At 41.8% G+C, this 13,739-nt stretch overlaps 2 protein-coding genes across 3 annotated transcripts; both read right to left on the bottom strand.

The window, feature by feature from the left end:
* Positions 1 to 242: 242 nt before the first annotated feature.
* LOC134618136 (TELO2-interacting protein 1 homolog) lies at positions 243 to 8,958 on the bottom strand. 2 transcript variants are annotated; one of them, XM_063463429.1, is made up of 7 exons: positions 8,864 to 8,958; positions 8,594 to 8,774; positions 6,483 to 6,558; positions 6,169 to 6,317; positions 5,715 to 5,855; positions 3,072 to 3,219; positions 243 to 1,344 (listed from the first exon to the last, which is right to left on the bottom strand). In XM_063463429.1, exons 2-7 carry the CDS (start codon positions 8,714 to 8,716, stop codon positions 1,091 to 1,093), a joined length of 891 nt encoding a protein of 296 aa, XP_063319499.1. In that variant the 5' UTR covers positions 8,717 to 8,774; positions 8,864 to 8,958; the 3' UTR covers positions 243 to 1,090. The 2 variants fall into 2 exon arrangements, with proteins under 2 accessions (XP_063319499.1, XP_063319500.1); XM_063463430.1 differs by lacking the exon at positions 3,072 to 3,219 and having other exon boundaries at positions 1,229 to 1,344.
* A 2,565-nt stretch (positions 8,959 to 11,523) lies between these two features.
* LOC134618148 (filamin-A-like) lies at positions 11,524 to 12,854 on the bottom strand (the record flags this gene model as incomplete). The annotated part of the gene is made up of 3 exons (XM_063463449.1): positions 11,524 to 11,708; positions 11,818 to 11,935; positions 12,831 to 12,854. Coding segments are annotated over 3 exons (285 nt in total), but the record flags the coding sequence as incomplete, so codon positions are not given.
* Positions 12,855 to 13,739: the final 885 nt, after the last annotated feature.

The following is a 13,739-nucleotide window of genomic DNA, read 5'->3' as shown; positions in this document are numbered from 1 at the left end:
AGTGGTGACTTTTTCTTTTCAACTACGTCCTCGTATGGAGACATGTTTCTTTTTAATGGCATAAAACAAGTCATTGTTTACAAAAATGTACATTTTATTGGGCAGAATGAGGTAAACAGTGAAGAAAAGTATGAGAAAACAGAGCATAGGATCTCCGGAGACTGTGGCAACTAGAATTATTGTATACATGTGTGTGTATTAAGGACTGACACAGACAAAGAACTAATCATACAATGAAGCAATGTCATTTTAAAATGTTTATTTATAAACAGGATAAAACCATTCAAGTATTGAGTCATGAATAAAACAGCACCCTCTGATCTGCTAATTGGGAAACAGAGGATGTCAGTGTGTTTTTCAGTGCTAGTCCAAATTGAGTGAGAGGACTTTACATTTGAATAGATTCGATTACAAGTTATATTTGGCTTTAATTGAATGCAGTTCAGTTTGATTTAAATCAAGCCAATTCACAACATATAAACTTGAAATATATGGTAAGATAAAGGTTGTGCAATAATACAGAGAAAGCCCCAACAATCAAATGATCCCCTATGAGCAAGCACTTGGCAACAGTGGGAAGGAAAAACTCCATTTTCGGCAGAACCAGGCTCAGGGAGGGCGGCCATCTGCCTCCACCGGTTGGGGGTGGGGTAAGAAAATGAAACTAAACTATAGGAAGACAAATAGGAAAGATGTTCATGATATATATGAAACTTTCTGCTAGCCCTGACTAAAATATTGTTTTTGACAGGAAAGTATTGTTTCATTCATCCATTTAGAGACAATCTGAACCATTTAAGGTGAAGGATTAAGCCTCAACCTAACCCGATTTAGTACTTTGACTTGCAAAGTACTTTTCAACTCTAATAATTGCTAAGAGTATATTTCTTATCATCTATTGGTCATCTGACCTGAGAAACTTCAGTTAACATTATAACACAGAAGTGATTGTCTGATCAGAAACTGTTTATTCCACCAGGTGGACAGCAGGAATAAGACAAACCAGATACTAAGAAATAAATTATACAATAAAATATTCTCAATATGCTAAAATTCCCACCGAGACTAGATAAGATTATTCTAAAACTGGTCAAAATACAATTCTCTTCGTGCACAAAAATCCCACCCAGTCCCACAACCCAGGACGAATATTCCTTGTGTGTTCTTGAGCTGGACAGAAATTCCTCTTGCTGAGCGGGGTCCAGGCCAGCCTCGTGCCAGGCAGACGAGGAGCCTCCTGTCCCAGTCTCGTCCGTCCACTGGGCCCATCACATCCCAGCCCAGTTAGCATTCTGCACTGGAGTCCGTCGCTCGATACCACCGCGGCTCCCCTCACGTCATCACCTGTAAGTAAAAACAAATAGGAGCCAGAACCATCATCCCGGAAGCTGCCCTGGCTTATAGCCATGGCGACCCTCTCCCAACACGGCTGCACCCACTGAACAACAGTGAGACACTACTCACAAATGCAGGCAGTGCTATACATCTGATTTAATCAGATTACAAACAGAAAATGGGATGATCCGTCACAAACTTCGACAATTTACTGTTTTTAATCCGCACAGTGATTTTGGTTTGTGCTGATATCTTTGGAAAAAGGTTTCTTGACTGACAAGTTGGGATCTAACATCACAAACTGACATCTGGTAACACGATGTACCAAATGAAAATGGGTCTCTGTAGATGTCATCGTTCCCTTGCCCTCTTTTGCTGGCCTGCTTCTTTCTCTCTCTCCTCTTTCGGTGTATGCCTGTGTTGTTGTCCGTGTGCTTGTCTTTTTTAGGGGATGCTCCTCCACCTTCCTGTCCCTCGGTCACTTGTCAACAATCAGCTGATTACTCGCCTGTTCCTCATGAGGTCTTCACGCTGGCTTCTAAACAACCAGATCATTGCATTACCAAGGTATCATGCCACAGTCATGTCACATTTTCCATCAGTTCTTGCCTTTGCTCACTCTCTGTTTCTGTGCAGACGTTTCAACGTTACGGCTCTCCGCAACCTTCTGTGACAGTGTCTGAGTGTGCCTTCAGACAACCTTCACTACCTCTGCCCCGTCTCCTGGAGCCCACAGTGTTTATCCTGTATTCATAACTATCTGCAAATAAACCTCTAAACCTTTACCACAGTGTGTCATCATCATTCTGTTGTTTTCATAACAGTACACTGTAGAAATATTGGACTGTGTATTAGGTATTGAGGTCATAGTGAATGTAGTTTATTAGTGTGTGTCGTAGTATGATTTTGTTGTTGATAGGATCAATTTTTTTGGGGGGGGGATAACCAACACTGGTTACCCCAGGCTGCACTTTTTTTGCCCAAAGAGGAAGGTGGACAAGGGCTGGTTCGCCTAGAGAGCAGAACTGTGTCTCGTTTGGCTCTTGATGAAGGCGGTCACACTTTCTCCCTCTCCCTTGTCTTTCCTGCTTGGCTTTCTCGTGTCTCTGTCTAGTCTTGTCTACTTGTCTCCCTTTACACTGGAAGAGTCTTACAGTCTGTTCTCAAACACCTAAAAGAAGAATTACGGATTTGATCAACTGGTCCCTGAATGCAATTGACGCCCTCTTCTCCACGAGAAGCCTGGGTTCGGGAGAGCCCCCGTGCCCTTTATTCCATACAATTATTATTATTATTCCATACAAACACTTTTGAGCATTAACCATCCGGATAGGAGATGTGCATGAAGAGGGTCACAGCAGATCTCAAAATGTCAGACTGTTACTCAAACTCTTATATCCTCTGGTGGCCCCCACCTAGCCATAAAACCAACAATCAGAAAAGCAAGGCCATGATTGTCTGCAAACAGTATTCTCTTTATAAATCAGCAGGATGGAATGTCATAAAACAGTGTAACTCATTCACAGTAAATCAGCAGTATAATGTAATACAAATCAGTCTAATAAATCTTATAGTTGTCACCTTCTTCTAAGTCAGGAGTATAATGCAAACTAAACTACATAATGATTACACCATCTATAATAAGTATAAGTGTAATGTGGCCTACAGCAGTATCATGATTCTACCATTCTTTGATTAAAAGTATAATGTAACATATGACAGTATAATAACCTCACACTCATTAGATGCAGCACGGATGACATCTTGGAGAAGCTTGCGGCTGCTGTGAGTACTGAGACTCTGACAACATCTGACAACATCTGGGAGAGGCTCGCGGCTGTCGTGAACACTCATGGTGAGAGACCAGTGATGGACCTTAGACGACTGTAAAATTGACATGCAGTGGTTTGTACTAAAGATGGCACTAAAGGTGGCAGAGGAAAAATGTTTAACACACATGTGATGTCCACATACGTGGACGCCAGGTCCTAGGAGGTTATTTGTTAACGAGATTGGGTGAAAGTAACTCAGTCTAACTCTGATCAGCTGTACGGAAACAAACAAAATAAACAAACAGACTCTTCCTATCAGAAGTCATCAACTCAAAAACTGTTCAGCCCGCACTGCGCTCATAGTACAAACCGGATTCCAAAAAAGTTGGGACACTAAACAAATTGTGAATAAAAACTGAATGCAATGATGTGGAGATGGCAAATGTCAATATTCCATTCAGAATAGAACGTAGATGACAGATCAAAAGTTTAATCCGAGAAAATGTATCATTTTAAAGGAAAAATATGTTGATTCAAAATTTCACGGTGTCAACAAATCCCAAAAAAGTTGGGACAAGTAGCAATAAGAGGCTGGAAAAAGTAAATTTGAGCATAACGAAGAGCTGGAAGACCAATTAACACTAATTAGGTTAATTGGCAACATGACTGGGTATAAAAAGAGCTTCTCAGAGTGGCAGTGTCTCTCAGAAGCCAAGATGGGTAGAGGATCACCAATTCCCACAATGTTGCGCAGAAAGATAGTGGAGCAATATCAGAAAGGTGTTACCCAGCGAAAAATTGCAAAGACTTTGCAGTTATCACCATCAACTGTGCATAACATCATCCGAAGATTCAGAGAATCTGGAACAATCTCTGTGCGTAAGGGTCAAAGGCGTAAACCCATACTGGATGCCCGTGATCTCCGGGCCCTTAAACGACACTGCACCACAAACAGGAATGCTACTGTAAAGGAAATCACAGAATGGGCTCAGGAATACTTCCAGAAATCATTGTCAGTGAACACAATCCACCGTGCCATCCGCCGTTGCCAGCTGAAACTCTACAGTGCAAAGAAGAAGCCATTTCTAAGCAAGATCCACAAGCTCAGGCGTTTCCACTGGGCCAGGGATCATGTAAAATGGAGTGTGGCAAAATGGAAGACTGTTCTGTGGTCAGACGGGTCACGATTCCAAGTTCTTTTTGGAAATGTGGGACGCCATGTCATCCGGACCAAGGACAAGGACAAGGACAACCCAAGTTGTTATCAACGCTCAGTTCAGAAGCCTGCGTCTCTGATGGTATGGGGTTGCATGAGTGCGTGTGGCATGGGCAGCTTGCATGTCTGGAAAGGCACCATCAATGCAGAAAAATATATTCAGGTTCTAGAACAACATATGCTCCCATCCAGAAGTCATCTCTTTCAGGGAAGACCCTGCATTTTTCAGCAAGATAATGCCAGACCACATTCTGCATCAATCACAACATCATGGCTGCGTAGGAGAAGGATCCGGGTACTGAAATGGCCAGTCTGCAGTCCAGATCTTTCACCTATAGAGAACATTTGGCGCATCATAAAGAGGAAGGTGCGACAAAGAAGGCCCAAGACGATTGAACAGTTAGAGGCCTGTATTAGACACGAATGGGAGAGCATTCCTATTGCTAAACTTGAGAAACTGGTCTCCTCGGTCCCCAGACGTCTGTTGAGTGTTGTAAGAAGAAGGGGAGATGCCACACAGTGGTGAAAATGGCCTTGTCCCAACTTTTTTGGGATTTGTTGACACCATGACATTTTGAATCACCATATTTTTCCCTTCAGATGATAAATTTTCTCAGTTTCAACTTTTGTTCCGTGATTTATGTTCTATTCTGAATCAAATATTGACATTTGCCATCTCCACATCATTGCATTCAGTTTTTCAGTTTTTATTCACAATTTGTTTAGTGTCCCAACTTTTTTGGAATCCGGTTTGTACTAAAGTCAGTACTAAATCTGATTTAAACTGTTGTAACCAAACTATACAATCCAGCAGCAAGCAGTCAAAATTCAATAAAACCTTCCCGTTGTATACTCATGGATGAATTGTAGTATTTACAAAACTCGTATATATCCAAAAGCTGATGAAACAATTTCCCAGCAGCAGCTCTGAGTGAATAAATGACTGTTTACAGACTTAACGTGTCTGTACTTGTCAGTTCATCAATGAAAATATGAATAACAAATTTAAAAATATTCCAGCTGATGACAGGAGCTGACGAGTAGCCTAATTTACACGACAAGTTGAATCAGCTGACACTTGTACCAAAGATCACAAAAAACTATCAGCTTCATTTATCACAAAGTCCTACTTTGTGATTCTCTGAGACAGTTTGAAAAGCAGCCTCTAAGAAGGCATCCACACGGTGATTTTTCTGTGCTGATAGAAGAAATGTTAGTTTCAAGAGTCTTCACATTACAACCCAAAGAAGAAAATAATAGAACTATTTCTGAATGAAATAAGACTGTTGTTGGGCACCATCTTTCATTCTTTCACTATTAAGAGTTTAAAACTAAAGACGACTTGAATAATTTTGACTCATGTAATGAAAAGAGAGGTTTGTTTTACTTACCCTGAAGGCTCTGAGGACTGCTAATGGGTCATCGGCTGTGAGTCTCTGCAGGAGTGCTGGCCAGCAGCGATGAGCCATAGGCAGCAGTTCATTTTCCCTCTCACTCAGCACCTGAACGCACAACTCCAGCACGTCCAGTACCTAAAGACAAAGACGCACAACACGCCTAACAATTATCTCTGTTTTGATCCTGATTATATGTGAGCTGAAACTAATTACTGAGGTCTTCATTGAGAGCCCAAACTCCTGAGCAGGCACGACTTCAGCACAGACGTGACTTATTTCTGTTTCACTCCTGGACCAGACTGAATGTTTTTCCTTGATGAGCATTACACCACTGAACAGTCATCCACACAGTTCTGACAGGATGAATTGTACCAACGCTGGCGGTCCTACCTTCACAAGAATGATTATTTTTGTTATTAGTCCAACAGTTGACTCTACATAAAACTACCTTGAGTCGGAGCCTGAGGCTGGGATCAGACAGCAGATGAATGCAGCGCTCCTTAACATCCTTAGTGATGCTGAGGTGGGAGGGAAGCTCTGCTTTCACATCAGGACTACCAATATCTTCCACATCCTCACACTCAGTGGGAGGGACCTCTGCAATGGCAGCACATGTACAGTTAGACCGCCAGTTTAGCAGTGAGGTTCAGATTTCTATGACTCTTAATTACAATGATCCATCTCCTCTACACTCTGAATCTAATATAACCACCACTACAACCTATAGCTTATATTCCACTGGCCCTTAGACAGACCCATTACCTCGGTCTTCGGTGTCATCGTCCTCTATTCCAATGCCCTCTGCCAGTTCTTTCTGGCGCAGAGCACTTGCCGGCCCCTGGCAGGTTGAAGCACAGACAGTCGATGGTTCAATTCTCACTCAATCACTCATTCCGAATCCTGTCTGTAGCTTCGGTCTGCTAGGGGGATTCCTGGCCTGCGCAGGGAATCCCGATCTCTTTTTTGGGGTGTTGGGGCCTTTATTTAGAAAGCTGGGACTATCTCCGTTGTCATGGCTACCAAGAACAACGCCAGCTTGGGGGAGAGCGGAGAGCCGATAAGCACAGACTCATTCATCCTTTCTCCACTTTCTTTTCACAGCTGCTGCTGCTGCTGCTGCTGTGGGAAACGCTGGGACTTGTGTGGCTATGCACTTTTTGTGTTGTTGGGAGCTTTTAAGGACCAGCCTTGAATTTTACACATTTGATAAGTGAAGACTGGATGTTTAGTGACGAGAGCTGGGATAATCTGGACAGAATCTGCAGCCTGCATCTCCAAATCAGAAATGGCTTTAGATCTGACGCTAGCAGACAGGCATGCATGTCTCAGGGTGATTACACACTAACACATTGTGATTAATCACACACATTTTTATACATTTTATTCAGATTAAAAAAAAAACCACACTATACAAAATGTGTTTTTGTGACAGGCTGCTAGTAACAAAGTGCTTAAAGATTTAAAATTGGTTCTTTCCCAAGTTTTCTGTTATGTGCACACACATTCCTTGACTTAGGTGCTTTTTAATTCTCCAATAATGGTCAGTGCAAAGTGTTTGCACAAACAAACAAAAAACATTACTCAGAAAATGGCCAGGTACAAGAACTGGACTAAAAAGGAGTGGAAAAACCAGATAATGTCCAAAGAAATACTTCAGCGTGTGGCTCACGACTTTTGCACAGTACTGTAAATGTTATTAATAATGAAAGATGTCAAAATGTAGCTTTCTCATTTTTATTCTTTTCTTCTAGTGAAGGTGCCTCCTCCTTCTGACCTTAGGGTAACTAATTTCTCAGACAGTGACTGGGAAGCTGCAGCTGATGATGATGTTTCTTACCTCACTAAGTGGAGGCAACCTGAGACAGGTGGGGAAGAACTATTGGATTGTTGGAGTACATATTATGAAGTAAAAATACAATATGTCAATAAACTGTTGTCCTGTGTCTTAAGGAGTATCAGATATCACTGTCTGCACTCTATGGAGATGGAGCTCAGAGTGAAGCTGTGGCCATACGCTACAGCACCTGTGAGTCACACATTTTCTGATCCTGAACGTTTCTCAAACTCAGGAGGGGAGAGCCTGAAACCATTTACCTAAGTCGCATTAGCAGCAGTGTTCAGCCTAAAAAATACACAAGTTAAAAGTCATGCATTTGAGTCATGCATCCATATTATTTGTTTATTTATTAAATTATTTTCGAGACACTGTTAGTTGTTAGAAGCCAGTGTTTTAATGATAGGACATATATGACAGTAATGAGACAACCTAAGATATCCAAGATTACCACAAAAAAACACAAATAGAATCACAGAAAGCTTGTTTCTCTCCCGTTAGTCTATCGGCCCAGTTACCTTTTACTTTTCTGTGGTCAGTAGCCCTTCATGTCATATTCTGTCTCTATGTACAATATAGCATTACTAATACAATAACCTGTACGTAAATGAACTTCATTGTGTAACTGATGGCAGTTCTCAAAGCACTAGTCACTTAAAGGTTCAATTTCACATCTAAATTCTCATCTTTGAATAACTAGAACTCTGAGCTATGAAATAAATGTAGTGAGGTTAAAGTATCAAATTCTCTGTTATACTTTACATTTATTGTCCAAAAAACACTTTGCTCTGCTGCTGAAATAATTTCCTTCTATAAAGGAACAAAGTGAGTGTTAAACATAGAAGCTCTGCAACTGCCTGTTTAATGTCACCCATGATTTCTCAAAAAAAAATTACGTAAAAAAATCTCGACTCACCAATTTAACAGTGACACTTTTCTGTTTTACATAAAAAAGAATTAGACAAACTTGCCCAACATGTCAGTCATGCTCGGATTAAATCAGGGAGTCTGTGTCATGGTGACTGCAGTGACCACACACCTCTGTCTGTCCTTTACACTTCTGTGAAACACTTCCAAGCTGTGTTGTCTGTGTCTCAACACCACCATAGCTCAGACCCTCCTCTGTGATTTTGATGAGTCTTATCACTCTAAACGACATCATGAATCAAGCTGAGAGAGAAAGTCTCCAATTCACCTCATAACCTTCTTCAGTTGATCAGCTAGTGGAGAAAGAAAAAGAAGAAGAAACAAATAATAAACAAAATGTAAGAAACTCCAAATACGAGTGTGAGTATTAAAACTGACTTACGTAATGTGTGCTTCTCTCCTCGGCTCCAGTAGTGAGGCTGTGTTTGAAACCGCTTTTCTCCTCGCTCAGGGACTCACAAGCTTCTGACACTTCCTTCAGCATTTCCAACTCCTGAGAAGAGCACAGACCAGAGGACAACATGTCACTGTTTTTGTCCTACGAGAAGTGTCAGTTTATTAGTTACACTGACCTGATATCAGTAATGGAAAGAATCCTCACTCAAAAAGGTTCAGATTTTCAGCTTGTGTTAAAGATGTCAGAAGGTCGACATGGTACTTTTTTGGACGAATATGAAAGGGGAGGCGGGGGGTTTTGTTTTTGCTGACAGGCGGAGAGTGCTTTCGAGCTTTTTTTCTTATAAAACGCCGTTTTTACCGTTTCTTCCCGCAGTAAATATAAACAACGATAGTATTCAGGAAGAAAACCAAACATTGCATTTTTTTTATATCACAACTCTGGTTTTACGTGGCCTATCAACACAATTTAAAAACTGGTATAAAGTCCACACTTGTCCCGTCAATTGTTCCGTCTCTCCTGCTCGCACCTCCAATGGTTGTACACGTTGTCATTTACGTGGCTTCACTCCACATCAGCCACGCCGCTTTGCTAGCTAAAACACCGGTGTCGGCACATAAGGACGCTGTCATAGCCTGTCAACTACGTTGATTGGCTGCGTATATACGAATGTGAATCGCATTATTGGCTGGACTATGGGATAAGGTGGCATCGTTCTAATCCCATATGGGAGCAGCCAGTCACTTACTGACTCACACTGCAAAACAGAATTGTTAAAGTATTAATTTTAATTTCAATTCAGGTACTGTCAGTTTTTTTTTTTTGTGCGCAACGCAGATTTTCTGTGCGCAGAGACTGTGCCAGCAGTGCGCAATTGCGCACGTGCGCAGCTTAGAGGGAACATTGCCTATAGCTTATATTCCACTGGCCCTTAGACAGACCTATTACCTCTGTCTTCGGTGTCATCGTCCTCTATTCCAATGCCCTCTGCCACTTCTTTCTGTTTGCGGTAATTCAGCAGGAATTGGCGAATGCTGAGGTCTTCCTGGTCACTGGAGCTTTTCCTGGAGCTGGCAGACGTACTGGTCCTGCTACAAGTGGAAGGAAACCACCTCGCTAAAGGAAAAACAAGGCAACAATATGAGCATAGGTTTGGTTACAATAAAATAAGTCAGTTGATCAAAATCAGTGTGACACAGACGCTGATGTTTTTGAAAAGAGCCCATCAGTAACATTTAATTCATACATTTTTACTGCGAGGGCTTGTAAAACTTCTGTATGAATATTATTATGAATATTAATTCTACAACAGAAAACGACTCAGCAATTAAACCATCACGATGTATTAAATGTTTCCAAAGATACTGACAATTTCATAACGAGCAAATTATACATCCTGAAGTGTACTCCTTGATAGAAACTTTGAAGGGCACTGCAGAAAACAAAGTTAAGCAACATAAAAAAAATGTGGCAGAGCATGCAATGAGTCACATTTTCTTCCTTGTCCTCTTTGACTCCCAGTATACGTGAGACTCAAGCTGACATCACTGTTGAAATCTTACCCAGTGCCTTCATGAGCGCGTGCAGCGCGGAGCAGAAAAGAGCAGCTGTGCGCTCGTAGCTGAGATCCAGATCCTGAACGATGTCCCCGACCAGCAGGCTGCAGTCAGAGTGAGTCAACAGAACTGTCAACACCGGTGGAGCCTGGCCAACAAAACAGGATTATAATGAAATACAGTACAAGCTCAGGGCAGCACAGGCTTAAGCAGATCAAGGAGGAAATCGGGTAAACCCTCCAACAGTTATTTCTGTGTCCATTTTGGGTTAAAAACAAAAACACGTCATAACAACCTGTGGATGCTGGCTGAGTCTCTGAAGGTTGAGTGATATGTCATTAAGCAGGTAGTCAGAGTTCTCATTGATCAGTTCCTTCAGGGAAGCGTATCCACAGACCTTATTGATGTTCCATATGGAGCTCAGCGCCGCCTGGCTGACCAGCAGCGTCTCCTCACCAGCTTTCTCCAGCACAGGATACAGCGAGGTCGTCAACAAGGGACGGAAATCGCGGCCCAGAGCCTGAGCACAGCAGGCGAAGGCCTCGAGTTGGATGCACAGCTGACAGATGTTGCTGTTGAGCTGGTGGATCGTGGATGCAGATGTTGATGATGAAAGAAAGTTCTCCCACTTAAAAAGATGAGAGAGGCCTGTAATTTTCATCATAGGTGTACCTCTAACTTGTCTGAGTTTTAAAGAATTGATTTGCAAATTATGGTGGAAAATAAGTATTTGGTCACCTCATTTTTTGCCCCACTGTAAGTGTAAACTTCTTTATACTCCTTTTCGACTATGTAAACTGTGTGATATACTAAGATATTTGTGGCAACTCGATGTGCTTTGTCCACTTTTATTATCGCATTGCTCTGTTAACCAAAGAGAATACCCCAGTTCATTGTATGTTTGACTATAATTTACAAAAAACTAAAACATGATTTCACATCCTTTCTACAATAACTGTCATCTGAGCCCACAAACTCAACAGGACAGTGCTTACTCAAGTCATGGATCAAGTGACCTAAAGGGCCAACTAAAAGTTGTATAAGCAACCAAGGAAGTGAGTCCTACCTGGCCACTGGACAACATTCAGTGACAGTGCACTTGCTGGCATCTCGGGTGGGCAGAGCCCTGATTCAGTAGGGTGAATAAGGGATCTCGTCTCCTCCGTACTTAATGAGTGTGGCGTATCTGTCAGTCATGTCTGGCACATAAGACACCAGGTAGGTCCCATCATGGTTGTCACAGATATTTGCTTCTTGGGCTTCCCGTCTGGGTCCTTCAGGAGAAAACAAAAACTGTTACCTAAATATCAGCGCTTTGATTACATTATTGTGTGGTCCACGTTCATGCACTCACAGTGATCTGCACTGCCAGCAGTCCCTCACCTGCATCTTTGGCATCAATGTTGAACTTCACTGGCAGAGAGGTGGGCACTCCAGTGGTTTTAAGGCCGGATCCACTTGCACGCACCTTGCTGGCATCATGGGTGGGCAGCACCTTCACCTTGTAAGGGTGGACAAAAGGGAAGAGAAGAACAACAGTCTCACAAATGAAAGGAGCCTCATTTACAGAACCGAGTAAACCACACAAAGAGTTTTCCATTTTTAAAGCTGGCCAGAGTGCAACACTGTAACATGTAACACCTAGAAGGTTCAGATGGTTGCAGTACTTTGCTCATTTGGATCAAAAGTTTGGGGGAAAATCTTTAATTAAATCAAGTGATTGTAATGCTGTTGCTTCCGTTGTGTAGTTAACCATCTATCATTTTAGATGTTTCATAAGCAGCCTGATGAAATTAGCTGTGTCGTTAGCCGACTTCAGCCATCCAAACAGATGACCATCTAAGGTGAATTATGCAGATCACTAGCACAGTACGCAGATTACCACTTCTTATTCCAGCCAGACTTGTTGTTACTTCATTCTAATCATGCAGTAACAACAAAGATTTATTCCTACTGGCTTTTTAAAATGTGGTTCTTCTATTCTAGAAAAACAAAAACATGTTATCACAGGGTTTTGTTTTTTTCAATGACATTTGTGTTGGCTGTGTCAGTCGCAGGCAAACATTTATCATAATGGTTAGATATTAGGAAATAGCTTCAAATTAGTGCATATTTAACTTGTTACGTTGCCTGCATGGGATCTCCTCATGAGCATATGACTGTACCCTGGATGATGATATGTGAGGAGCTTAAACTTGATTCGCTAACAGAAACTAATTTAGCTAGCTTAGCGCACGTCTTGTGGCAAGATATATGCAACTAAATGCTTTAAGTCATTGGCTGTTCTGCCAAATTGCCACCAACCTGCAACTTTGTGAGCTGACTGTTTCGGGATTTTTGTGTTTTAGACAACAAAAATAAAAGAAAAAGATCTACAGATTCAGCCTTTTCCTTACCTGTGGTAGTCGCGTAGAATGACGTCACTGACACTGGTTTAATACGAAAACAAACTTTCTCAAACAAAAAAAAAAAAGAAAAAAAAGAAGAAGAAGAAGTGAGTCGGCGTGTCATCTTTACCGAGCACCATACATGTTTTGCCTTACATTAAAATTATTATTTTTCTTTTTCAAAAATAATTCGTATTCAGAGAAGTCAAATATGTCAAATTTGCACGAATTACACGGCCGCCAGGTGGCGCAGAGCACTTGCCGGCCCCTGGCAGGTTGAAGCACAGACAGTCGATGGTTCAATTCTCACTCATTCCGAATCCTGTCTGTAGCTTCGGTCTGCTAGGGGGATTCCTGGCCTGCGCAGGGAATCCCGATCTCTTTTTCTTTCTTTTTTGGGGTGTTGGGGCCTTTATTTAGAAAGCTGGGACTATCTCCGTTGTCATGGCTACCAAGAACAACGCCAGCTTGGGGGAGAGCGGAGAGCCGATAAGCACAGACTCATTCATCCTTTCTCCACTTTCTTTTCACAGCTGCTGCTGCTACTGCTGCTGCTGCTGCTGTGGGAAACGCTGGGACTTGTGTGGCTATGCACTTTTTGTGTTGTTGGGAGCTTTTAAGGACCAGCCTTGAATTTTACACATTTGATAAGTGAAGACTGGATGTTTAGTGACGAGAGCTGGGATAATCTGGACAGAATCTGCAGCCTGCATCTCCAAATCAGAAATGGCTTTAGATCTGACGCTAGCAGACAGGCATGCATGTCTCAGGGTGATTACACACTAACACATTGTGATTAATCACACACATTTGTATACATTTTATTCAGATTAAAAAAAAAAACACACTATACAAAATGTGTTTTTGTGACAGGCTGCTAGTAACAAAGTGCTTAAAGATTTAAAATTGGTTCTTTCC

The sequence above is a fragment of the Pelmatolapia mariae genome, linkage group LG20, assembly GCF_036321145.2.
Source record: "Pelmatolapia mariae isolate MD_Pm_ZW linkage group LG20, Pm_UMD_F_2, whole genome shotgun sequence".
NCBI classification, from domain to species: Eukaryota; Metazoa; Chordata; class Actinopteri; order Cichliformes; family Cichlidae; genus Pelmatolapia; species Pelmatolapia mariae.
Note: the sequence above shows the minus strand (reverse complement) of the source record. Positions and strands in the feature narration are given on the sequence as shown.

Bases quoted from the DNA above. Each gene is read 5' to 3' on its own strand.
- LOC134618136 (XM_063463429.1), bottom strand. From the start codon at position 8,716: ATGATGTCGTTTAGAGTGATAAGACTCATCAAAATCACAGAGGAGGGT. The intron at 3,220-5,714 runs GTAAGTAAAACA...TCAATTTTACAG, and splicing joins CAGTCCTCAGAGCCTTCAGG to TCGTCTAAGGTCCATCACTG. The intron at 1,345-3,071 runs GTGAGGTTATTA...TTTTACTTACAG, and splicing joins CCGTGCTGCATCTAATGAGT to GTGATGACGTGAGGGGAGCC.